Here is a 24,502-nt window from a genome sequence, read left to right on the forward strand (position 1 = left end):
TGCAGCTCAGCTCGGTCCCATGGCACGAGGGCATGGATGTGTTACGTCTCTCCTAGTAAGGTAGTCAGATATTAGGAAAGGTTACTCATCAGGAAGAGTGGTGAGGCAGTGGCACAGCTGCCCAGGGTGATGGTGGGATCACCATCCCCGGAGGTGTTCCAGAACTGCGGAGATGTGGCACTGAGGGACGTGGTCAGTGGGCGCAGTGGGGATGGATTGGGTTGGACTTGGGGATCTCAGCGGTCATTTCTAACCTGAAAGACCCTCTGACTGTGATTCTACGAAGCTGCATGGAGTTGGAGCAGCACCTTTCTGGTCTCCATGGGGCTGGCCTGGAGCATCCTGGCACAGACCACACAGCCTGGCTCCTCCTTACCAAGTTAAACACCAAGTTTTGCAGTGCCAGCTGGCTGCTGTAATTGGCTCTCTCGTGGCGTTATTCACAGCTCTTCCCTCTTTCTTTTCCAGCTACCTTCCATCTTGCTTGTTAAAAGCAAAGGATATTTCGCAGAATTGGAATTCATTAGTCTTCCTAACAGAGGGAGCCTACTTAGACCTAAATTGGTGGTTAGCAAACGCAGAGATAATTCCCATGCGTTCGTATTTATCTTCCCAGTTCGGCAGCGTGTCGAGACAGCTGCCTCGGCGTCTGTCGGGGAGGCTCCAGCCAGCAGAGGGGAATACAGAGGTATCTGCCTTCCGCAGTTGGCGAAACTCAATATAAGCAAATTGGAACTCCGACTCGATTATCTCCCCGATCAGATTTCCCCAAGGCCCAAGCAATAACTTGATATTCTCAGGCAAGACTAGTCTTTTATGTGCGGGAAACAGGAGGCAAAGAGATCACAACAGAAGTCGGAGGCAGCGGTGGAGATGGGCACGGCTCATTGCTCGGTGTGGGCACTGCCGGAGCCGTGAGAACGGCCCCCGCCTTCGTGACAGCGTTGGCTCAGGTGCCAAATCTCAGCATCTTCACTCATCTCCTTCTGAAACTTTTGTTTGGGGCATCTCCCGAAATCGTTTGGGTTGGAAGGGATGCTCAGAGGTCATCTCGTCCTTCTTGCAGGCCTGCTCTCTGCTCCCCTGCTAGGGATGGGCAGGGGGTACCCATGGGACACACTTCTTCTACCCTTAACTTTGCATTTCCAGCTGCTCCGAAATGCAGTTTCAGTTCAGCAGGGAGAAGGAACTCAGTACCAGCAATGCGAGAGCTAATTACAGTGCTTGCAGTTATTCATTAAATTCATGTAGCATATTTCCTGTAATTAATACCATGCCCACGCAGTCCTATGTTATCACACTTGCCGGCACCTGAGATGTATTTTAGCAGCTTCTGGGATATCGGAGTAGGTTGGGGAAGCTGGAACAGCATAAATCCACTGCTGCGCTGAAGGGGATGCTGCAAACCCTAAACCCAAGAATCTCAGCTACAGATAGCCCCGCAGACATGTGAAACTGACATTTTTTTACTTCTCCCTTTGAAAACATCCCCCCAGATATGGCTCGAATGCTTTTCACTTCATTTGACCAGAGCCAAGATGACCCTTAAGAGCCCGTGCTGATGCTCCCACACCTGTGGCGATGTCCCAAGCACCCTCACTGCGAGGCAGCGGGGCCGGAGAAACGAGGAGCTGCAATTGCATGTGACACGTTCCTGAGTGCTCCTCCACAGATGCAAAAAAGGAATTTTGCTCCAGCCCCGGGGGAGCTGAGCCCTGCCAGGTCATTGGGCCGAAACAAATTGCCAATGTGCGGCGCTGAAATCTCATCTGCGTTGTCCTGCGTGCACGGCCGGGGCCGGGGCTGCTGACAGCCCTTGTGATGAGCGTCCAAGATCCAGCAGGAAACTGCAAATGAGATCTCATCTCACATCGGCACCCGCGGCACAGCCTCGTCCCAGGCAGAAGTCATACAAATGAGGATTTATCAGAGCAGTCTGAGCACCGTGTGATGGCTTGTGTGCTTCTCATCTGCATCGAGCGCTCCTGCCCCGATGTTGTGTCTTCTGCCTCCTTGCCCGATTCCTGCTGAGCTTCCTGGTGCCACTGCTTTGCGTGGCAGTGCTTCCTCCCCAACACAGAGTCACCCCACTCCGCAGACCCCAACCCTTCATAGGTCTTTGAGGGATGAACCCCCATGCCATAAACCAGGAGTGCTTGGGCTCTGTGCTGAGCAAAGGCACGCAGTGCTGTGCAGGGGGTTGCAGCAGGTCAGTATTGGTGATTTGGGGTTGCAGCAGGTCGGTATTGGTGATTTGGGGTTGCAGCAGGTCGGTATTGGTGATTTGGGGTTGCAGCAGGTCGGTATTGGTGATTTGCAGAAGATGCTGCTTGTGCAAACAGAACAGCCATGTGCTATTCTGTGCAAGGACATGGGATTTCTGAGCCAGTTTCCCAAGCTGCTGCCTGCTCCCTTCACCTGGTGCTTCGGTGTGCACTGGGACCTTCACACCAGCACTGCAGCTCTGTCCCTGTGTTCCCAAGGGCGTGCACTCACCCTCCCTCATGCGATGTGCGTGGCACACACCCTGCTCCGGAGGGCCTATGTGATGTGCACGGCACGCACCTCGCAGCGCAGGGCTCCCACGATGTGCACGGCACGCTCCTTGCTCCACAGGGGTGAGCACATCTCCGCACACACCCTGCATCGGGAGTTGAGCCGTTTTCATTACAACCACCAAGAGATCCCCGCTGCCTTCCACTCTGACGCTACAAAAGCCATAAAACATCACCCCGCGGGAACCACCCCCCGCCCCGAACACCTCCGGGGTCGCCCCGCGCACGGAGCAGCCGCGCCCCCGCCCCTCCCCGCCGCGGGGCCGCGCATGCGCAGCGGGCGGCAGGGAGGCGGTGAGGCGGGCGGGCGGCGCGGCCCCGCGGCGCGGGGGGTTGGGGGGGGACCCGGCCCGGAGGGATGACGGCCGAGCTGCAGGCCGCGAGCGGCGGCCCCGGCGGCTTGGAGGCGGTGAGCGGGCGGCGGAGGGGGGAGGCGGCCCTCGAGGGGCGGGAGGGGCGGTGCGAGGCCTCCCGGAGCCGGGCGGGTTGGTGCGGGAAGGGGGGGGGGGAGTACGGTGTGGGCTGAGGTGCTGCGTGCGCGCGCGCGCGGATGTAATGCGCCCTGAGCCCAGCGGCGCGTGCACGGGGACACGGCGCGCACACCGTGCACAAGGACGCGGCACGGGATGCGGGACATGCAGAGTGCACAGGTACACGGTGTGCACGGGGCCGTGGGACGCACGGAGGTGCAGCGTGCCCTGTGCGGGAGGGCCTTCCTCAGGTGAGGAAGCCTTTGGTTGAGGAGCCTTCCTCAGGTGCAGCAGGTCGCTGTGCGTTTGGCAGAGGTGTTGCTGTGGCAGTGGGAAGGTGTGGGGCTGTGTGAGGTGCTGGTTGAGTGCTGCTGCGCTCTTCACATCCGTTTTCCCACTTGGATACGAAGCACGGCTGAGCTGCTGCTGCTGAAGGTTGCGGTGTCCCATCTTTTCCTGGTCCCCCTTGAACTCACCCTCCACGTGTGCACCTGCTCGGTTTCACCCCCAGACAAACACTGCTGCATGTGGTGACTTGTAGGATGCTGAGGAAAGCAGCAATGCTGCCGCTGTTATCGCTCGTTAGCTGGCCGTGTAATTACTATCTCATTTCCTCCCTTCCAGCCACCTTTCAGACCTGTCTCTTGTTGCCAGAACCTAACACCAGTGGCACTGCTGCTGTGACTCCTGTTTTTCTGTCAGATCCCATTTATTCTTTGTTTTTTTTTTCTCTTGGAAGTGCAGCTGGCATTAAGCTACTGCTGACGGCCAGTTTGTTTTAAAGGACCACAGAGCACAGCCCTGAACAGCACTCAGGCTGACCAAAACAAAATGTGCTCCCCTCCATTCTTCACAAATCAGAAGCACAGAGCTGCAATGTGCTGCACAGTTCAGCTTTCTGCTGTCACTGCACGTGTTTCTTATGAATGAAACTGCCCTGGAAATCATCAGAATATTAAGTGGCAACGTGGGGCTGTGGGTTGCTAATTAGTTCTTGTGTTTATTGTTGCCTCTGTGAGTTCTTCTTTCAGGGAAGAAGAAAGGCCCCAAAAAATCATGCCCTGTCCTCCCTTGGACCACGCAGTTGTGATGTGGTTTAGCAGTGTGCCCTGCAGCGTTAGGTGGGGCTGGGCAATGAGAACACAGTGTGTGGAAGTAGCACAATTAGCAGTGTGGTATAATTGGTGTGCTGAGAGCATTCCTGACCTGAGGCTCCTGGTTGTGCAGTTATCATCGTGCTGAGCTGGAGCACCCCAGGCTTGGGGGGGTGTGCACACGTGTGTGTGCTGTGCTGTGCACAGAGAAGAGCTGGTGGTGCAAGCTTCTGTCCAGCAAGCACGCTGCGTGCAGACGCAGGGGGCTCTTACCAAGTGCACACTGTTTGGGAAATTAACTTCTGTAGTGTGGATACTGATCTGATTCTGTTGACCTTGAGTGCATTCCTCTGCTTTGTTACCTTCTGGGCATTGAGTGCCTGTAGCAAAGTATCTTTCCCTGCTCTGTGGCTGGGGCCAGTGCTACTTCGTGTGGCCAAACCAAGGCTGCTTTTTTATTCGACAACCTGCTGAAGCCTATAAAACTTTGAGAAACTTCCTAAGAAAACAATTAGAGACGTTTTCTCAGGTGAGAACACATTGCTGGCCGCGCAAGGATCTGCCCAGGCCTGGAGAGCTCCTGTGAGATGGGGAGGAAGAGCATTGGAAGTCTCTTGGGCCCCACTTCTGTCACCTCATTGTGAGTGAGAGGTGACGTGCACAAGTGGCATGTGCAGCCAGGCTTAAAATAGCCCCCAGCAGCCCATGGGCCGCCTTATATGTCCCGCTGCTGCTCGTGCTGGGCTTGAGGAGAGGGATGCCAGGGCCTGCCTGCACACTTCTGAGCATGCAACAGGTTGAAAGTTAGTCTGGAAATAGCAGAAACTAAGTGTGGTGTTCAGACTGACGTTGGTAGTACTGTCTGGCACACATGAGTGAGTTTTCGTGTCCACCTGGCAGTGAAAAGGAAAAAAAGAACAAATGCTCCGTTGAGGAGTTAGCAAACGTTGTAGGGATGGGTTGATGTCATCTTGGTTGCCTTTTAACAGCAGCTTCCTTTGTTTCTTGACTACAGGATTACCAGGTGTTAAACAAGATGAAGGAGATAACAGGAATTCAGGATGCAGATTTCCTTCATGCCGCTCTGAAGGTTTGTATGTGTTCTCACTGGCCCCGAAATCAGACGAACTCAGATTCTCTCAAAGCATAACTCAGGGTTAGTGTGTGCTGTGGGCTGATGAGAAGGTAGAGAAGCCATTGTGTGGCCTGTGGTGGTGGTCCAGCATGTTTCAATATTGGAAATTGTAATAATAAATGGATTGCAATGACATCAGTGCAGAATCATCGGAGGCTGTTGCCCTGAGATGTGGGCAAGAGATGAGTTGTGTTGTTTGTATACATAGAGAGTTGTTAATGAAAACTCCAATATTTCATTGGGAAGCAATGCCCACAGAATGTTAAGGAACGTAGACTGGAAGGAGTTTAACATTTGTGGTATAAAAGGAAATAAAAAATGAACGTGTTTGAGCTTTTCTCCTTCAGACACCATGTGCTGTGTAATGTCACCACACCCACCTGTCTCCCCATCCATGTGGGGTTCGGTTCCTGGGGGTCTCTATGTGGCCAAGTACCTCGGTGCAGTGCAGGCCAGCAGCTCCTCGAATCTATTGAGGGAAGTGAAATTAGATCTGTAATGGAGTGTATACTGTCCTAGCAGTAAAGGCAAAGTGCTTTCCATCAGATAAATTTTAGCCTTTATTGTTTTCGTTTTCACTGCTACTTGTCACCGATAGATAGATAGATTTCTCTGATGACCAGAGAAAGCCAAGTTGGAGCCAGCATGCCTATCTTTGCCACAGATGCATTAAATTTCATACAAATGCAGGTGAAGTAACCCTGGAACTATGGATTTTTTCCTTCTCTTTCTTCTAGGCTGCTAAGGGAAACCTGATGGAAGCACTCATCGTCCTCACAGAGGAGCGTGATCAGGAGCCTGTTCAGAACACAGCTGCTGCAGAGCCATCCTCTTGGGAAGGCAGTGCAGTGGGCAAAGAACCCCCACAGGGTAAGTGGTCCATCTCTGCTCACACTGGGTCTCCTGAAGGCCCTGTGTGTCACCCGAGCTGAAAGGAGACGTGTTGCTCCTTCTTTTTCTCCTTTGGGAATCCCTCCCGTTCCTGTCCTGGCACTGATTTTTCTAGTACTGGTCATTTGCCATGGGGAACCAAACTGGCAGAAAGCACTTTGGTGTTGGTAAGGCTTTCCTAGAACGTGCTCACCTTTGGGTCAGCCAAGTGCCAGTTGAAGGCAGGAGAGTGAGAATGCACATCAGCCGCCTCTGTCAAATACATACACTGCATGGAACTCCTCTTCACAGCACGTTTCATGCTTCTGTAGGGCTGAAGGGTTTATTCTGACTGTGCTTAGTATTTCTTTGTAAAGGAGAGCTGAACCAGAAAGGAAGGGACTTAGCAGTGTTGTAGTACTGTTTGTAAGTGACAGAGCATGCTGCTGAGCTGTGTTTGTTTTAAGCAGTCGGTTGGCTAGTGCAGAAAACCCAGAAATCTCTTGAAGCAGAGAAAGCAGGGTAGAGAACCAAATCTCTGTCAAGGCTTACTGTTCTTTCTGTAGCATCTGCTGGCAGAGCAGGTGGGTTGAGTTTCCTGTGAGGTGTAAGTGTAGAAGGAAATGTTATTTGAGCTAGCAGTTAGATTATGCAAAAGTCGTTTCTGTAATGATTACAGTTATTGGCAAAAATAGGCTGTCAGGTCTGTACATTTCTATTAACTGAAGCTTTCCCTAGCAAATTTGCCTCTGGACACATTGGTGATGCCAGAAGCCTGTGCTGGGAGCTTAGAAGCAACACCTAGAATAGTGCAGCTGCACTTTGTTCTGCTGTTTGAGGCTTCTGCCTGCTCCAGGACTGCTTGATTTCCTTTCTCCTTCCCTTTGTAGCCACTAAATAAAATGACTCAGTTAGCTGAGCATCCTGAAACAACTGAAGGAAGCTGATGGTATATGAACGTGCAAATTGTATTAAGTGAAACAGCTTTATTTCTCAAAACAGTGTCCTTTGTCAGCAGTGGTGTCAAGGTATAGCAAAGCAGAAGCAGGTGCTCCTGATTCTTCATTTCAACAGATTCAAAGTGTTCCCAGGAGCAATGAATTGGGGTGTAAGGAAATCTGGCCTTTACATGGCCACGTGATCCTGATCGAGTGCACTTCATGGGAGCTTTGATTTTATAGTATGATCCAGGCTAATAGAGCTTGTATTGCTAGAAAATCTTTTTTTTTTTTAATCATGCTAAAAATCACATTGGTGTAATGCTCTCTGGAAGTTCTCTTTAGAGAAAACATTTGCCTAGTCATGATGGAAGACTGATCAGAATGCTGTCCTGCTTCCAGGTGGTGCTGCATTCAACCCTAACAAGAAAGGAGACGTCCACTCAGTTGTTGCCTACAGGCAGCTGGAGTCACCAAAAGCTCATGCTGCTGAAAGGTCAGTGGAGCACTGGTTCAGAGCTTTCAGGAATCAGATGAGATAGCTGTTTGTTGTCTGTAGTGCCAGGTGCTGCCTGCCAGCTCTGTCCTGCCCGTGGCTGGGGTACATGTCACAGAGAATCTTTTTGAGGCAGTACTTCTCATCACTGTTCCTGTCTTTGACAGAACACAGGAGCTCCATTCTCCTGAACACAAAAACCGCTCCAAAAGGAAACGCTGTGAAGTGTGGGGAGACAATTCCAAACAGAACGACTGGAAAAGAGCAGGTGACTGGCCTGTTGGGATGAAGAACATTGGCAACACGTGCTGGTTTAGTGCTGTCATACAGGTAATCCACTAGTGAAGTTCTTCCATCATTGCTGCAGTCTTGGAGACGAGATGTCTGTTAGAATTTAACACGAGGTGGCGACCTGTGTAAATGGTTGTGTTTATCCTCAGATAACACTTCTGTTTTTACTTTACATAATTAAGATTTCCTCTGAGTGCATACCAAAGGAGCATTTAAAATGACTTTGCATCAAAAGATACGTGTGCATATCATCTGGGTGTATGTATGCCATTAGGTTTTTTGGTGCAGTGATGCCCAAGTGCTTACTGGGTGACAGAAACTTGACTGGAAGTGATGATGTAATTATCCTGACGTTATTATTAGCTCCATAAATGCATGATGGGGTATCAGGTTCTGCTTAATGGGATACAGTGGTGCAGACGTTGGAACTAAAAAGCAGCTCAGTGGTGTGTATTATCAGTGATAACCTGAACAAGAAGAGACAACAGAAAGTGGAACTGAGCACATTTGTCTCTTGTAACCATTTTATATCAGCAGATAAATGCTGATCAATCACGGCTCCCCATCCTTGAGAGGAGGTAAAGTAGCTGCAATTGGGCTCCTTTCTCTGTGTCATTGTTCTTCTGTTTACCTAATCTTGGCTGTGAGGAATAGAATACCTTTTCCTAAGTTTTATAGCCCAAGAATGGGAGGATGAGATGCCTGGGAAGAGTGCCAGGAATCTGGGAGGTTTGGCTATGCTGCTGTGGCACTCGGGCTCCTCACTTCTTCAGTGCTTCCTTAGAGACCCAAGGCCACTGGAGAATGAGTGAACAGGAAAAGCTGTGCAGTACGAGGGCCTCAAACTGAGATGAGTCAGCCCCTTGCAGGTGTTGATCTGTGCTTCTTCTCCTTTCCTTTCAGTCTCTTTTCCAGTTGCCCCAGTTTCGGAGGCTGGTGCTCAGCTACTCCTTCCCTCCAAGTGTACTTGAAAACTGTCGTACACGCACTGTAAGTTTTCATTGTGTAAAGCTGTGAAGTTTCCCTCTTCTGGTACACTGCTGTGCTATTTCTTTAAGCAGATTTCATTGGGAACAGCATATCCAAGACCTCTGTCCATGTGTTAATGACTTCTAAACTGGCTAGCTGCTTTAAATACAAGTTTGGGAAATTTTTTTTTCTTTTAAAGACAGAATCACTAGAAAGAAAAAAGCAACTGACTGATTCTCATAAAGCTTTCCTCTAACTGAGGGGCAGAAGTCTTTCATTTAAAACTTCTTTGGGAGCTGCAGATTGTTCTTTTGGTCGTGTTGGTCACAGAGGAACTGGTGTCTGAGTCATTGTGGGGGTGCGTGCGACCCCAGTGCCATCTGAGAAAGGTCAGCAGAGGGGGCTTACAAAGTATTTCAAGGAAGATGTGATACACAGGATTACCTTCTGCTTGTGAATGTCCTTCTGTTCTCCTGTTTAGGGGACTTTGGTGTATTTGCTTTTGTGTGTGCTCTTAGTATTCTAAAAACCCCAAAGTACACATAGAACAAACTCCCAAGTTTGCTGGGTTGTTTTTTTGCCTTATGTTTTAGCTCTTACTTTGGGCACCTCGAAGTTCCTGTTAAGTTGTGTTCTCCCATGCATCCATTGGAAGATCATATTGCTTCTGAGTAACGCCACGTGTCTTTCTTCTTTTGTCCTTTTTCATGTCATCTCTTTCCATGGTTGTTAGCTTAGCTGTTAAGGTATGTGCACGTGGTATTCTGCCTCGCGTGGTTGACAGTGCTGCTTCTCGAGTTGCAGGAAGGCTTTATCTTCTCTTTGCATTGCAGGGAAAAAGAAATATTGCATTCATGCAAGAACTTCAATGTCTATTTGCTTTAATGCTGGGAACACGTCGTAAGTTTGTGGACCCTTCTGCAGCACTGGAACTCTTAAGGGATGCCTTTAAATCAACTGAGGAGCAGCAGGTAAAACCATATTACAGAGCCTTTCCATTTCCTCAAACCAGCACTTGCTAACAGAGAGATCCTGTCTGGTTTCATGCTCTTGTTTCCAGAGGTCTCCTGGTGTGTTGGTCAGCATGCAGACAGCTGGCTCTGGGTTGTGTGGGTACAAGCTTGGTCACTGACCAGGCAGCACAGTGCTGCTGTGCCCCATGCCAGCTGAGTGGTTCATTTCCTCTTACATAATCTGCACATGAAAAGGGTGTTCCTTACTGGTGAAACTGGGGTCTCACCCTTCTTGCAGGTGGATAGTACCAACTGGATGTTATTGGAGCTGGTTTGTGGAAGCAGCAGTATGAAATCACTTTCTGCTCTGTCTGACTCTCAATTTCTGTCTCTTTCAGCAAGATGTGAGTGAGTTTACACATAAACTACTGGATTGGCTGGAGGATGCATTCCAGCTTGCTGTAAATGTCAAGTGAGTGTTCTAACACACCAGGTCTTTGACCTGTCACTGAGGAGAAACAGATTTAGGATGGGACTGCTTAGCAAATGAGAGGGCAAACATTGTCTGTGTGTGAGAAAGGCTTGTTTGCTGGTGAATGATAATCCCCCTTCAGCCTGAAGTAAGCTTATAGAGTGTTAGAACTACGTGTAGGGCTCTGTTCAAGGCCACTATGGCCCCCAGAGCACTTCAGCTCTGGCTGAACTCTGCAAACTGTTGTGAACAAGTAGATGCAGCTTTTTGGAGCTACACAGGACACTGCCTGTGTATTTTCTTCCTTGCCAGTAGAAGTATTCCAGTGTGCTGTGTCAAAAACATTGCTTTTGGTCGTAGCGTGATTCCCAAGCTAGGGGTTGGCTGCTGAGCTGGGGCTTTTTCTGCAACCTACAAATGAACCCTGTGCTTTTTTTCTCAAACAGAAGCCCTGGGGACAAATCTGAGAACCCAATGGTGCAACTTTTCTATGGGACTTTCTTGACTGAGGGTTTCCACGAGGGTGAGTGAAGGTTTTGGTAGTTTCACTTTTTAACTCCTTTGGGTGTTTCAATTGATGGCAGTGCTGATGCATGTTTTTGTTGCACTCTCCTGTTGACGTTGCCTGGATTTTCATTGTTAAGAGTAAAGCTGCAAATAGTCTTCTTTCTTCATAGAGTTGTCTCTAACACTTATAAAATATGTCTTCTGCAAACCTTTAATACTCATAAGTGCTCGTGTATTTGGGAGCACTCATGTGGGAGGAGGCTTACCCCGAGAGACGTGCATAGAGAGCTATGAGCACTTCATTTCGTGCATCTAACCTGGTGTTTTACAACAAACTCTTGTGTTAATCAGAGTTTTTTGTTCCCTGAAGTTAGTTCACGGGTTTTGTATCGTTTTCATCATTCAGGCAATACTTTTTCCAAGATCGAAACCTTTGGTCAGTATCCCCTTCAGGTAAATGGTTATCGAAACTTGAATGAGTGCTTGGAAGGAGCCATGGTGGAGGGAGAGATGGATGAGGAGACAGCAACTCAGTCAGTGAAATATGTACAGGAGGTTAGTTGGAAGTTTTGTTGTTGAGCTTTTGGTTGCTTTCTAAAAGAAAAACTCAATACATGTAGCACAGGTGTGTCTCAGTGTAGCGTGCTAACCGTGAATGGCAATTGCAAGCGGTCTCTAATTGAAAACAGCGATGTTCTGTGGCTGCCTGGGATCTCACGTCGCTGTACATCAGCTGTGAGATGCTGAGTCTGCTTGTTTGTAAAGACATGTTGTCCTGTATAACCAATTCAAGGGGTTTGTTTTTAAAATGAAAAGGTAAACGTATGCTTCTGATGCAAGTGTGATAAAGTCTCTCTCTTTCTGTTGAAGCCTACCTGTACCTGAGTAGGGGGAGAACCACTGCCTCCTTATTTTCGGAGGGTAAAAGTACAGTGCTTATCTCTATGGTATGCCATTTGGAATTTGTATCTTTCTCCCTATTACAGTGTGTGTTCTTCTTCTCATTTTCACTCTTACCTTCTGACTGTGCTGATGTATTTATTTATTTATTTGCTTTTTTCTTTTCTCGTTTCTTCTTCGAACCCACGAATCACAAACCAGTCATGAACCACGTGAATACAGCCAAGTAGAGAGCTGAGATGTGCCATTGCATTCAGCATCCTGCGTGTGTTAAGAGCAGCTGAAGTTTGGTTTGAGAAATGCACTGAGGTGTCTGGCTTAGAAGGGACAGAGAGGAGTGTTTCTCTTCTGGAGAAGCGTTTGGAAAATGTGTTGTTACTTCCTAGAAGTCTGCACGATAGGGGGCACAGAGAGTGAGGTGCATTTAGTCATATGAGTGAGTGCATCAAAGCATTGGTGGGATTAATTAGAACTACATTTTTCCCTAGGTAATAGGTGTGAAAATCTTTCCTTCTCTGTCTCTGTTGCCTTGTTCTGAAGGTGAGGCTTTCCCTGAAGCCCCTCTGCTTACTGCTTTAAAAAGTGTTTAACCCCCCTGCCCCGATCACATCCACTGTAAATAGTTTAAATCTAAAACATGCTGTGGCACTTTGGTGTGGGGCAGATTCACTGCAGCAGGACACGTGACACAAATCATGCAACGGAAAATGACCTCTGTGTGTTGGTCATGAGCCCAACAGGGAGTGCCACGTCAGGTAGGTGGGGTACACTTGGGGATGCTTGAGATGCTCGTGAGCCCAGAAAGGCAGAGGAGATAGAAATTCTACCAAGAATTTTTCCATCTGTGCGGCTCTTTGCAACTGTTAAGTATACAGGAAGTGGATTTCTTGCCTGAGTCTCCTGAATAAAATAGCTCATAAACAGAAAGGATAAGGAACAGGATGCTGCTTGAGGACCTCTGTCTTGTTGCTCACCATTGCATGTGATGTATGTTGGAAAGTGGCCGTCTTGGAGGCTCTGACATCTAGAGCTGATGTGGTGTCCATCAAATTTGTGAACTTCAGTTAGTAAGCTGTCAAGTTGGACGTGTCAGGCAATGAGAATGAACTTTCTGAAAGCAGTTTGGAGGCTGCTTGGTGGTAAAAACCTAAGGTGGAGGAGGAAACTTTGATCTCATGTAGTTCTGACTAGTCACCCCATAAACACAACGCACATCCAGTATTTCAAGACAGATGTTTAGGATCAGTGTACGTGATGCAGAGCAGTCATCTTAAAACAAGTCCTCTCGGGGGCATTTCTGCTTCTGTTGCAGCGCTGGTTTACCAAACTCCCTCCAGTGTTGACCTTTGAACTCTCCAGATTTGAGTTCAATCAGTCCTTGGGACAGCCAGAGAAAATCCACACGAAGCTGGAATTCCCTCAGACTATTTATATGGACAGGTGAGGTGTTACTATCTTGTACAGCATGTTGAGAGCTGTTGCTTTGTTTTAGTGCTGGCGAGCAAGGATGGATTCTGAAATATTTATGGAAGACTGTGGATCTCAGGGGTAAAGAGATTCCCCATGGTGAGGCTCTGTATTGTCTATCTAGGTACCTCTACTGCAGCAAAGAGCTTATACAGACAAAGAGAGAAGAAATGAAGAAAATGAAGGAGAAAATGCTGATGTTGCAACAGAAACTGGAAAGGTGAGCAGCCAGCTGCAGCTTTGTGTTGCGTGGATGTTGGGAAATGGTTTCTTTTAAACAACGGGGCAGAAGAAAGCACAGCAATCATAGAACAGCCTGGGTTGAAAAGGACCTCAAAGGCGATCTAGTTACAACCCCATGCTGTGGGCAGGGTCACCAACCACTAGAGCAGGCTGCCCAGAGCCACATCCAGCCTTGCCTTGAGCCCCTCCAGGGATGGGGCATCCACAGCCTCTCTGGGCAACCTGTAAGGAAGGTTGAGTGTCGGATGCCTGTGCAGCATTATGCTGGTCTGGCTGGGATGGAGCTGGTTTCCTTCCTAGCAGCTGACTGTGCTGTGTTTTGGGTCTCTGACAGAAGAAGAGCTGATAGCACGTCCGTATTTTGGCCACTACAGGGGGATCAAGGCTTCCTCTCCCTTTGCCCATGAGATGCAAGCCGTGGGCATGCAAGGTGTGCTTCTCCTTGGTGGAAACAGGGCTTGGAAAGAGGTTTTTGCAGCACAAGGCTCCTCTTGTCACAGCAAGGCCTCCAGAGCAGCAGAAGAGCTGGATGCCTATAGGACACGAGTGTACATGCATGGCACCACGTGGTTTAAAGGACAAAATCCTGGATCCTGAAACTAAGTCTGGATCTGTTAATAATATTGGAGCTGTGTTATCGGGGTTTCATTTGTTGATTTTTTGTTTGTACGCTTAGGAAATGGTATGTGCAAGGATTAACTTGCCTTACCGAAGTGGTGTGTTATTCCACCTTCGTAGAAGTGAAGGGATATTTTGGTGCCAAGGCTGTCTGTCAAAAAATAAGCAGCAGCACTGACTTTTATTATATGAGTAGAAATGATTGAGAAATATGTAAGCAGTGCATGGTGGGATCCCAGGGGCAGCATGGGGAACGTTCTTTGGGGAGATATGTTATCTGATACTGTCTCTGTGTTCAAAACAAATGTAAAGAGAAATACCCTGTGTGTAAATAAGTAGTGTCACATCTGAAGGTGTCGTGGGCTGTTTGGTGTTTGTCTCGGGTTTAACCAAACACATTTATTCCTTCATTAATGGAACGTTTTGCTCTGTGGTTGCAGGTACATGAAGTACGGCTCTGGCTCCGCTCGCTTCCCACTGCCTGACATGCTGCAGTATGTTCTGGAATTCATCTCTACAAAGCCTGCTGTAGCTGCGTCCTCTGAGTGCATGTCTTCTGCTGAGGGCTCTCAGATGACAGACAGGCAGTCCCAGGGCACACCTTCACAGCCTGACAGGTTGGCAAATGGAAATAAAAGCCATTTTTTGGAGAATGCATGAACTTTCAGTGCGACCAGTTTGGGTTCTAAAAGACAATCATTTATGCTTGTGCTTGTGATACATGAGCAGTTAGTGGCCACTCTCCCTTTAGTTTGGTCTACCACTGCAGGTAGTTTGCTGTTTTTTCTGGTTGGTTCATCTTATTTTTCCCTTTTCAGCAGTGTTGCCATATTCCCCTGGGTGAGCAGTGTTCCTGAGTTGAATCATGCACCTTCTCCTGATTCTTCTGTTTCATTAACCCTTACATTACTGCAATATTGGATGATTACAAACCTGCTCAGTGTGGTTGGCTTACACTTGGCTTTTGCTTTGCAGCATGCTAGATGGAAAGGATGGTAAGTCTGAAGATGAAGCTGTATTATTGGCAGATTCCTCACCACAGCGACAGCCAAACGCAGCTCTGCAGCCTTCTGGTCCACCAGCAGAGATGGCAGACTGTCCTGCTCCTCACGTGGTTTCTGAGGAAGAAATGAACCTCATTACGACATGTCTGCAGCGATGGAGGGATGAGATTGAGCAAGATGTACGAGGTCAGCCCTAAAAGTTGGTTGTGATTTTTGTGTTTGTTGCCAGCCTGAATCCCCCTCTGTTGCTTCAGCCGAATGTGTCCTGAGCTGTGCCCTCAAGTCTTCCTGCTCACCTAAAAGTGGCTCTTATGTGTGTGTTGGGGTAGATGGTATTGCCACTGGGCTTGGATCTACCATCAGATAATCATGTACAGGTTTCAGCTCTGCTGTTAAGTGTATTTGGTGGTTACTGCCCAGCTTCAGGCTTTCTGGAAATCATGCCACTTTTGAGTATTCTTTTAATTTGTGGTGTTCTTGGCAGATCTGAAGGAGTCTATTGCCAGAGTCAGCCTGTCCATTGATGAAATGTACAGTGACCCTCACCTGCAGCAGGTAGGAAGTGCCACTTCCTTCAGTCAGTATTGGACTGATGATGCTGATACTGCTTTCTGTTAGTTGTCAGTTCAAGTTGCTCACTTTGCTGTATTTATTTTTTTTTGATAAAGAGAAATGATTCATTTAAAATGATAATAAGAAAGTAATAACATTGCTTTTTCCATTAAAGCTCAGCAGTAAATTGAAGGTATGAATCAATTCTTGCACAGGGCAATGGTTGTGAATGTGTTTTACAGCTTCCTTTACTAAAAGTGAGTCTGAAAGCTCTGTCCTTGTCAACTTGCAGGTTCCCTATCACTTGCATGCTGTCTTGGTGCATGAAGGGCAGGCAAATGCTGGTCACTACTGGGCCTTCATATATGACCAGCCTCGGAAAAGCTGGCTGAAATACAATGACATCTCAGTGACAGAATCATCGTGGGAAGAACTGGAGAGAGATTCATTTGGTGGCTTGAGGAATGCCAGTGCTTACTGCCTGATGTACATAAGTGCTAAGCTCTCCCATGTTGTTGCAGGTATGGGAACCAAAGCTGTTTTAACCCTTGTGCATTATGTTCTCTCAGCACCAAGCTCTTCAGTGTCTCTGTGGTATGGCATTACCCCCTGTCTGCAGATGCAGAAATAGTGAGACCAGTGGGAGGAGGACTGTGGCTCGAGTGCTGACAGGAGAAAGGACTGTCTCTGGAGCACAGCCAGCTTGTCCTGGGCTCATCTGACTGGAGTGTTTTGGACAGATAGCTCAGTGTAATCTCTGTAATTGCTGCCATGTGGTCAGACCTCTTGTTCTAGGAGCTGGCCAGGCAGGGGGCAGATGCTTAGAAGACAGTTCACCCAAGATGTCCATGAAGTAGTTTGTTCCGTAGTCTGTTCTTTTCTGAGTCTCTAATAAAGTAGAAAACTGGAGGAAGAACTGTACTAATACAGCACTGTGTATAAATATTCAGGCTCCCTTTTTGCTGCCTGTTTGACTGATTCTTGTAGTGATACCATCACATGGGACCCACGTGGGGGTCTTTTGTTACACAGCCTTCTCTGTTACGTGAGATGAATTATTGGTGATGGTGGCTTAGCCTTGCAAGCCCGTTTGCAATGGCAGCATATAAATAGTTACATGGACGAGTTATTGTGCACGTGGCACTATACATGGCCAACAGCTGTAGAAGAACCTAATAATTTCACGCGTGGTTCATTCTGATGTGATCAATAGCAGCAGACAATAGAGGACTGTCCTTCTGTTCCCTGCTGAGTTTTGCTGATGAGGATTCAGAAGCTGTTCTTTGTTTGCTGTCTCGTGACAGGTCTGTTTCTGGAGTGAAACCACCAATTATTTTTTCCTCCATTTAACTCAATTTCTGTTGTTTTAAAAAACGCTGTTTTGACAATGGGAAGATGGATCTGATAGAGGGAGTTGTCCTTTGCTTTGCATAATCTCAAGACTTGTCCAAAGCTGATGTTGAGTGGGTTTTGTGCTATTTCAGATCTTGGTACTGAGGCAGATGGAATTGAAGGCAGCGTGGGATTCATGCCTGTGGCTCTCTACTTTTATGTGATGCTGTAGATACGGTGCCTCAGGCCTGACTGTGACCATTCCAGCTGCAGGCAGCTTGAATGCTGTACTCTGCACAGCGATACCCTTGGGTACACGTGTGTTCTCACCTTCTTGCAGATGGAGGTGATGGCTCAGAGGTCGGGCAGTTCCAGAAGGAGGTGGAGGCTTTGTCCCCGGAGCTGAGGCGCTACATCCAGGAGGACAACTGGCGGCTGGAGCAGGAGGCAGAGGAGTGGGAGGAGGAGCAGTCTTGCAAGATTCCTTCCACTGCTTCTGAATCTCAAGAGCTGTCTCCTGAGTTGGCGCTAGGTGATGCCGCATCTGAATTTGCCAGCTGTGCTGAAATGATTAATGGTCAGAAAGATTGCTGTTGCAGAGCCTTGATTAGTTTTGGGGGATCTCAGAGGAGCTGGCGATGAAGTAGCAGAGGTGCTGGTGGGGAACTGTATCGTGGCAATACAAAAAAACTGTTCTGCTATTTTTGCACGTTTGTGCTTCCAGGCTTGTCAACAGATGCTGTTTTCCATTCATTGTCTTGAGCTAATCTCACTTCGCTTCCAGACTATTTTTACTAATAGAAATAGTGAGTGGAAAGCGTTTCAGTGCTGGTCTCCCAAGTGGGGAAGCATCACTTAGCAATCCAGTGTGTGCCACAGCCTCTGAAAAGGTTTCACAAGGTGTTTGTGCATGAGCTTATGATGGAATGGGTTCACGTGGGATGGATGTAGCAGCTGTTCAGTCATGCACAGAAGTGCTCCAAAACATTTCAGAATGAGAGAGGGTAAGAAAACGTAGTGGAGAGCACTCAGCACAGTATTGTGTTTTGGTGGCACTGAGTGGCACGCTCACTCTGGACCCAGATACAGTGTTAAATTAGCATCTTGCATCATGTTGTCTGGTGGTGCAGCGTTTAAGATGTTACTGAAACCATTACTTTATCTTGAGCACTCCTAAGAATGTGCACTTCTCGGTCCCATCTCATTAAGGGCAGCATAAGCAAGTTTATAACAAGGATCACTTCTAATGGGAACTATTTTAGACTGCTGTTTACAGATAAAGAAGTCAGTGGTGTGCCTAGGAGATGCGAAAGCAGGCTGCTTAGCCCTCATGCCCTTGCGTTTACCTTTCCTCTGTGTGCAGGATTGAGCCCTGCAGTTGCTGCTCTCTCACAGCGTATCTCTGCCCGGACAGATGAGGCTGCAGTGTGTGAGCAGAGCCTGCGCTCCCTGTCCTCGGAGCATGCCATGATTGCAAAGGAGCAGACTGCCAAGGCTATTGCGAATGCAGCCGACGTCTACGAGAAGAACGGCGCGGAGGCAGCGCTGTGCGAGGTGAGGAGCAGCCCAGAGCGGCCAGCTGCTGCCTGTGTGCTGTCCTTCTTAATTAAACCTTGGCTTTCTTTGTGACTCTGGAGCTGTACCACGTTTATCTCGGCCCCCTTCTGCTTTCCCCTGTTTTGCATTTGTTTTTCTTATCCTTTTTCTTTTTCTTCTTGGCCACAGCCTAAGGAGGTAGAGCCAGTGAAGGCCCAACCGGGAGAAACGGCCTTTACAGATCAGGCAGAACAACCTCAGGATGCTAAAGAAACAGAGCCCGCTGCCCAAACTAGCTCACAGATCTCAGAAGTGGAAATCCCCAGTGTGGGGAAGGTTCCTGTTAGATCTGATGCAGATGGATATAATGAGGAGGTACAGCTCCCAGTGCAGGCACTAATTGCTGTCCGTCACTAACCTCTAACTCTGTAGTGGTTGACTGTAAGCATTCCTCACTTGTCTGTCATGGAAGCAGTGCTGTTTTCAAAGTAAATTTTCCCCTTGTAGAAGTATGTTCAGGCCGAATTGTTTAGCAGCTTCTTTCCTAAAATTCTTTCCATCAAAAGAGCAGCTCTGTAGAAGCATTCAATGGTTAGATCCACTCAGTGTTCCTGCAGATCTTCTTTCTGGCACAACTATAGCAAAATCGTTCCAAGATGTATTTACAAACCTTGTTACCACCTTCAGAGCTTTGTCCCATGTATGTCAGAGATGGAGTGCTCGTAGTGTAACTCACGGTGTCGTAGTTCCTGATTTGTTGAACCTGTTAACCTCACTCACACATAGCAGCATTCTGGAAGTTGTCCTTTCACATTTTTGAAGCCGTCTGATTGGAGTTCACACAGAGGAGTATTGAGATAGATAATACCTGGGTATTTAGTGCATGCCTGGCGGAAGGACGAGGGGGAATACTTTTATACTAAGATGGGAGGTTTAGGGTAGATGTGAGGAGGAAGTTTTTCACTTGGAGGGTGGTGATGCACTGGAACAGGTTGCCCAGATAGGTTGTGGATGCCCCATCCCTGGAGGCACTCAAGGCAAGGCTGGATGTGGCTCTGGGCAACCTGCTCTAGTGGTTGGCAACCCTGCCCACAGCAGGGGGTTGAAAGTAGATCATTTTTGAGGTCTTTTTCAACCCAGGCCGTTCTCTGATATGATCCTATGTAGTCAGCACAATTAGTTTCTCTGCCACAGGCACTGCTCTCCCGTGTTGCTAAAGACAGCTGAATGGGATGCAGAGGGGTTATGGTGAGTGTTCCTCATGTTCTGGCTTGTGGAATTAATAAATTCGAGGCTTGGAGCAACAGGCCTTTGGATCAGAGTGCTTTAAAAGATGCACATATGGTGCATATGGTAGGTGGAGTAATGGCTAAGCAAACAGCATCTCTGGCTTTATTCCACCTGCGTTCATACAGTTTCTTTAAGCTCTAACTTGTGAACGTTTTCTCCTCTCTTCACCACACCTCTTCTTCTCCTGTCTGTTACTGTTTCCTCGTTCTTGTTTGTGTCTCTTTTCCTGCTTTCCATGGTAGGTGATGCTGAGTCCAGCCATGCAAGGCGTCATCCTGGCTATTGCAAAAGCCCGCCAGACCTTCGATCGCGATGGGTCTGAAGCAGGGCTCGTTAAGGTATCCTGCTCATCTGCTAAAACCTCTAGCATGGAAATCCCTTTTCACACAAGGAAGGATCTGTGCTATGTATAAAGACATACCAAGCAAGTGAAAGGAAAAGTCCAGGCGGTTGTTCTTCTAGATTATGGCTCATCTGTCCCATGGTTCTGTTTGTGCTTGCATAAGACCATGTCCTTGCATCCCAGCTCCATTCTTGGAGCCTAACTCCCTCCTCCCAGATCAACAACACCTTTTTGTTGTTTGTAGTGCTTATTCTTTCAGTGTTGGTAATTCTCCTGGTCTGGGTGTAAAAAAGAGGCTCTCCTTGTCTTTTAGCATCTGCCACATGTCCTCGGTGCTGCGGGTGGGAAATCAGCACTTGTGAAATTGGTTCTGGTCCGGAATGTGCATGCTTAGAATCACCTCTCTTGTAAAGGGCATCTTCATGGCAAAAATGTGTGGAATAGTGGGGGGTCTGAAAGGACACGAAGTGCCAAATGTTGGCTGTGGTGTTTGGTTTTACCAGCAGGTCGATTTTAATTATGAATACAGAAGTATAAAGGACAGCATGCTCACAGATGTAAGAGGACTGCAGTTGATTTTGACAACTCCTTCACTCACAAGAGGATTACCAAACCTGTTTCATATACCCCTCTCTCTCAGGAAGTCATTCACATACCTTGATGCTCTGGAAAACTGCATGTTTGCTGCATGTGCTTTTTGGCTTGCTGTGCCTAGTTCCTGATGCTTATGGGCTTTTGCAGCTTCAGGATATGGCTGAGTAGCAGAGCTAGTTATCCCCCGTGGGCATCACATCATTCTGTGACTCTTCCGCAGTGGCTGACACGGAGCTTAGTATTCAGACTGGTGGAAGAATGGATGCTTCAGTGTGTGTGCTTTCTTGGCAGGCATTCCACGAGGAGTACTCCAGACTCTATCTCCTTTCCAAGGAGACCCCAACCCCTCAGAACGACGCCCGCTTGCAGCACGTGCTCATTTACTTCCTGCAAAACGATGCCCCCCAGCAGATTGTGGAGCGGACCCTCCTTGAGCAGTTTGCAGACAAAAACCTCAGCTACGATGAAAGGTTTGTGCCGTGGGTTCCAAGGAGAAGCTTCTCTCATCTGGAAGCAGCCAAGGCCATCCTTCTCATTTTCTCGTCTCTTCTTGTACGGAGCAGGTCGATTAGCATTATGAAGGTAGCACGAGATAAACTGAAAGAAATCGGTCCCGATGAGGTCAATATGGAGGAGTATAAGGTCAGTGCCACCTTTCTTACAGTCAGAGCTCATGTTTTCCAAAGCAGTGTGTGGGAAACTGGGTGTGTGGTGCAGAGCAGTGCTGGCACAGAGAGCAGAAGGGAATTAGCTGAGCTTTAAGGAGTATTTGTGCAGTTGACTGAATCAATTTGTTGTCCGTGTGGCTTCTGAGAGAATTCTGAACTCCTTAAAGGGTAAATTCAGATATGCATGTGAGGGAATGTGAAAACATGCGTGTTGGAGGTGAAACTGATGCTGCTTTTCTTCCTCTTCCTCAACAGAAATGGCATGAAGACTACAGTCTTTTTCGGAAGGTGTCTGTTTACCTGCTCACAGGGCTGGAGCTGTACCAGAATAAGAAGTAAGTTTCATTTTAATGGTGAGTTTGGACATGATAAGCTGTGGCCTGGAAGTAGAGACTACTTTGGCAGAACTACTTCTTTCAGTGATAGCCAGTCTGCATTCAGCCTCATGTTAAAAGCCAAAATAGTTTATTTCTGCCTCGCTGGTTGCCCTTTCCTGAATGCAGAGCCAGCCTTGGTTACCCTGAGTACACAAGCTAGGTGTCTGTCCTTAGCATCCCCTCATCTTTCTCGCAGTGAAGCTGTACAATTGCCATCACTTTTTCGCCCTTTGGACTGCTGTACTAAAACTAAACCATCTTGAACTAGGCATTACGATGGGTTTAAGCATATTTTGGAGTTCTTATGACAGAGACACTCCTTGCAGGCTGAACACCTGACTCTCTTCTCCTAGGTACAAGGAGTCCCTGACCTACCTGATCTATGCCTACCAAAGCAACACTGCTCTGCTGAAGAAGGGAGCCAACAGAGGAGTGAATGAATCGCTGATCACTCTGTATAGGAGGAAGTGTCTCTTGGTGTGTAAAGGAGGAGCTCTCAAATCATTTCAGGAGGGTTGTGGAGGGGTGAGATTAGCCCAGGGAACAACATGGTGGAGATGTAATTTGATGAAAAGATGTTTGATGTGGCTCTTGAGGAGACTTTGGGAAATGCAGATATGAGAACTGATGTTTTGACATTATAATTGCTGCTTGTCCAGAACCTAGCACCTGGTTCTGTTAGTCTTTGTGCTTCTGCACAGCTGTCCTTTGAAAGGAACTGAGCTGTGCCCCTTTTCTGACAGCATGCTGATTGTCAGAAATCAGTGATCGCTTTTTAAAGGTCTTTCTGTGATTCTCTCCCCTCCCCTAGAAGCTGAATGAGGTGGCTTCGTCTCTCTTTGTAAGCTGTGAGGAAGCTCGTGTGGCAGAGGGCATTAGCATCCTGAATGAGCTGATCATCCCCTGTATGCACCTCATTAACAACTTTGACATCTCCAGAGAAGACATGGATGCCATTGAGGTCATGAGAAACCGCTGGTGCTCCTATCTGGGACGAGAAGACATGGACGGTAGGGAGCAGCTGCATTGCCTTATTCGTGCTCTTGGTGGTCGGGGCTGTGTCCAGACCTTAACTAGAAAGGAATGAAGGGACCTCTTAAAGCACTCCCTTAAGGTCTTAACATCAGTACTGTAGCATGTCTGACTGTTGCTGTTTCTATCCCACTGACTGTACCCTCCTCCTCCCCTGGCAGCGAGCCTGCAGATGCGGCTGGGCGAGCTGCTCCCCCGCCTGCTCGACGGCTCCACGGAGGTGGTCGTGCTGAAGGAGCCCCCAAAGATCCGCCCCAACTCCCCCTACGACCTCTGCAGCCGCTTTGCAGCAGTGATGGAGTCCATCCATGATGCCTCAGCTGTGACTGTGAAGTAGGTGGCAGAGGTGGCACCTCGGAGTGGCAAACTGGAGCGTCCGTGCGCAGCATCCTCCCACCAGACGGTATTCAGAGGGAGAGGGGAGAGGTGATTTCGTGTTAAGACCTGTGTTCTTTGTAAATAGGAGCGAATAAAAAGCAATATTGCACTTTTGAGATGAGATGTTAAGTGAGAATGCAAAGGGCGTGAACCACTGTACCAGAACAGCACAACAGGAGCCTGGCAATTCCACCTGCCTTGTTTTCCTAGGACTGTACAAGGACCTCTTTTCCATTGTGGCAGCTTTCTACACTGTCCAGCAAGCACGCATCCCTGGGAATGACATCAGCAGCAGAGGAAGAGTTTGGTTTATGTAGTGAGCTGAGCTGCTAGCTGTCATTGATCCATCAGACACGTTTACATCTTCGTCAGTGATTAGCTGCAGTGTGTGTTCAGATCTTGGCAAGCTCCTGTTAGCAGAAGTCTGAGAGGAGCAGCAGTGCTCGCTCTGTGTGGTGCGTGCAGTCATGCGTGCAGCTGCATACCCAGTTCAGTTAAACAAGCATGTTCCTTTTGTGCTCTAACTGGCAAAAGAAAAGGGGCAGGATTCTTCCTCGGAGAAAGGCAAAATCAAATAATGGCAGTGACGGGGCTGGGACAGGGCTGGAGGGTTTATGAGTGCTGTGGTGTTAGCTGCCTGGCTCAGGACATAACCCTGGGGTGTGTGACCCTTTTGGGTTGGAAAGTGAACTTTCTTCTCACATGTGGGGAATATTCAGTGCTGGATGAGCGATAACTGCGAGGCCTGGGGTCAGCCCCTTCGTTAACTTCCTGTGAAAAACAAATTGTGCCCCTGTTTGGGTTTCCCTTCATGGGCAGCCCAGTATTGTTTTTAAGCTCTGACAGTTGATTAAACCAAACGTTCTGAGTGAGTGGAGGTGGAAGCCTGTTTGTTAGGACTATGCAGTTTTTCTAAAAGTGCAATAAAAGCATTTGTTCTATGTTAGAATGAAAAAGTTCCCTCTGTGTGTTCGTATGTTATTTTTTTTTCCCCTCTCAAGGTTTCCTTTTGGCTTCAGCAGAAAGAAAGGGAAGCAGAGAGAAAGAAATCCATTAGCAGAGCCATGCAGAAGTGTCTGTCCCTGGATGCAGCTCCAGCTGTGAGCTCCTGATAGCTCTGCAGTGCTGTGATTCATTGCTCCTTTTGGCTCTCCTGTGATGGCAGTGCAGTGCTTTGCAGCTCAGAGCTCTCTCCTGCTGCTGGCAGGATGACATGGGGGACTTCTGTATGCTTGGACAGAAGAATAGCTGAGTTTGGTGATGGTGACCGCAGAGTTTTGTTTGCTCTTCAGATTTGACAGCTTCAGCTCGTCCCTGAGAAGGCAGGAATTTCAGTGAAGCCTTCAGCAGTGCCTTAACACCATCATGACACGTGGAGCAGCCAGGTCAGGCTATGCCCTGGGGTTAGACGTGGCTCA

General features: G+C 48.1%; 1 protein-coding gene across 2 annotated transcripts; it reads left to right on the forward strand.

The window, feature by feature from the left end:
- Nucleotides 1-2,874: 2,874 nt before the first annotated feature.
- On the forward strand, nucleotides 2,875-23,838 carry USP28 (ubiquitin specific peptidase 28). 2 transcript variants are annotated; one of them, XM_065738444.1, is made up of 26 exons: nucleotides 2,875-2,964; nucleotides 5,135-5,209; nucleotides 5,992-6,124; nucleotides 7,465-7,558; nucleotides 7,726-7,888; nucleotides 8,753-8,839; nucleotides 9,652-9,789; nucleotides 10,170-10,243; nucleotides 10,690-10,766; nucleotides 11,157-11,305; nucleotides 12,963-13,090; nucleotides 13,242-13,337; nucleotides 14,419-14,595; nucleotides 14,954-15,168; nucleotides 15,467-15,537; nucleotides 15,827-16,055; nucleotides 17,207-17,443; nucleotides 18,281-18,420; nucleotides 18,592-18,777; nucleotides 19,935-20,030; nucleotides 20,921-21,099; nucleotides 21,193-21,271; nucleotides 21,553-21,632; nucleotides 22,028-22,151; nucleotides 22,486-22,684; nucleotides 22,868-23,838. In XM_065738444.1, exons 1-26 carry the CDS (start codon nucleotides 2,914-2,916, stop codon nucleotides 23,041-23,043), a joined length of 3,453 nt encoding a protein of 1,150 aa, XP_065594516.1. In that variant the 5' UTR covers nucleotides 2,875-2,913; the 3' UTR covers nucleotides 23,044-23,838. The 2 variants fall into 2 exon arrangements, with proteins under 2 accessions (XP_065594516.1, XP_065594517.1); XM_065738445.1 differs by lacking the exons at nucleotides 18,592-18,777; nucleotides 19,935-20,030 and having other exon boundaries at nucleotides 17,207-17,398.
- Nucleotides 23,839-24,502: the final 664 nt, after the last annotated feature.

Source organism: Cyrtonyx montezumae, unplaced genomic scaffold, assembly GCF_038088225.1.
Source record: "Cyrtonyx montezumae isolate F1298 unplaced genomic scaffold, pur_monq_1.0 scaffold_22, whole genome shotgun sequence".
Lineage (NCBI taxonomy): Eukaryota > Metazoa > Chordata > Aves > Galliformes > Odontophoridae > Cyrtonyx > Cyrtonyx montezumae.

Excerpts from the sequence above, each read along its gene's own strand:
- USP28 (XM_065738444.1), top strand. The coding sequence starts at position 2,914 with ATGACGGCCGAGCTGCAGGCCGCGAGCGGCGGCCCCGGCGGCTTGGAG. Across the intron at positions 11,306-12,962 it reads CAGTGAAATATGTACAGGAG|CGCTGGTTTACCAAACTCCC; the intron begins GTTAGTTGGAAG and ends CTTCTGTTGCAG. Across the intron at positions 22,152-22,485 it reads ATAGGAGGAAGTGTCTCTTG|AAGCTGAATGAGGTGGCTTC; the intron begins GTGTGTAAAGGA and ends CCCCTCCCCTAG.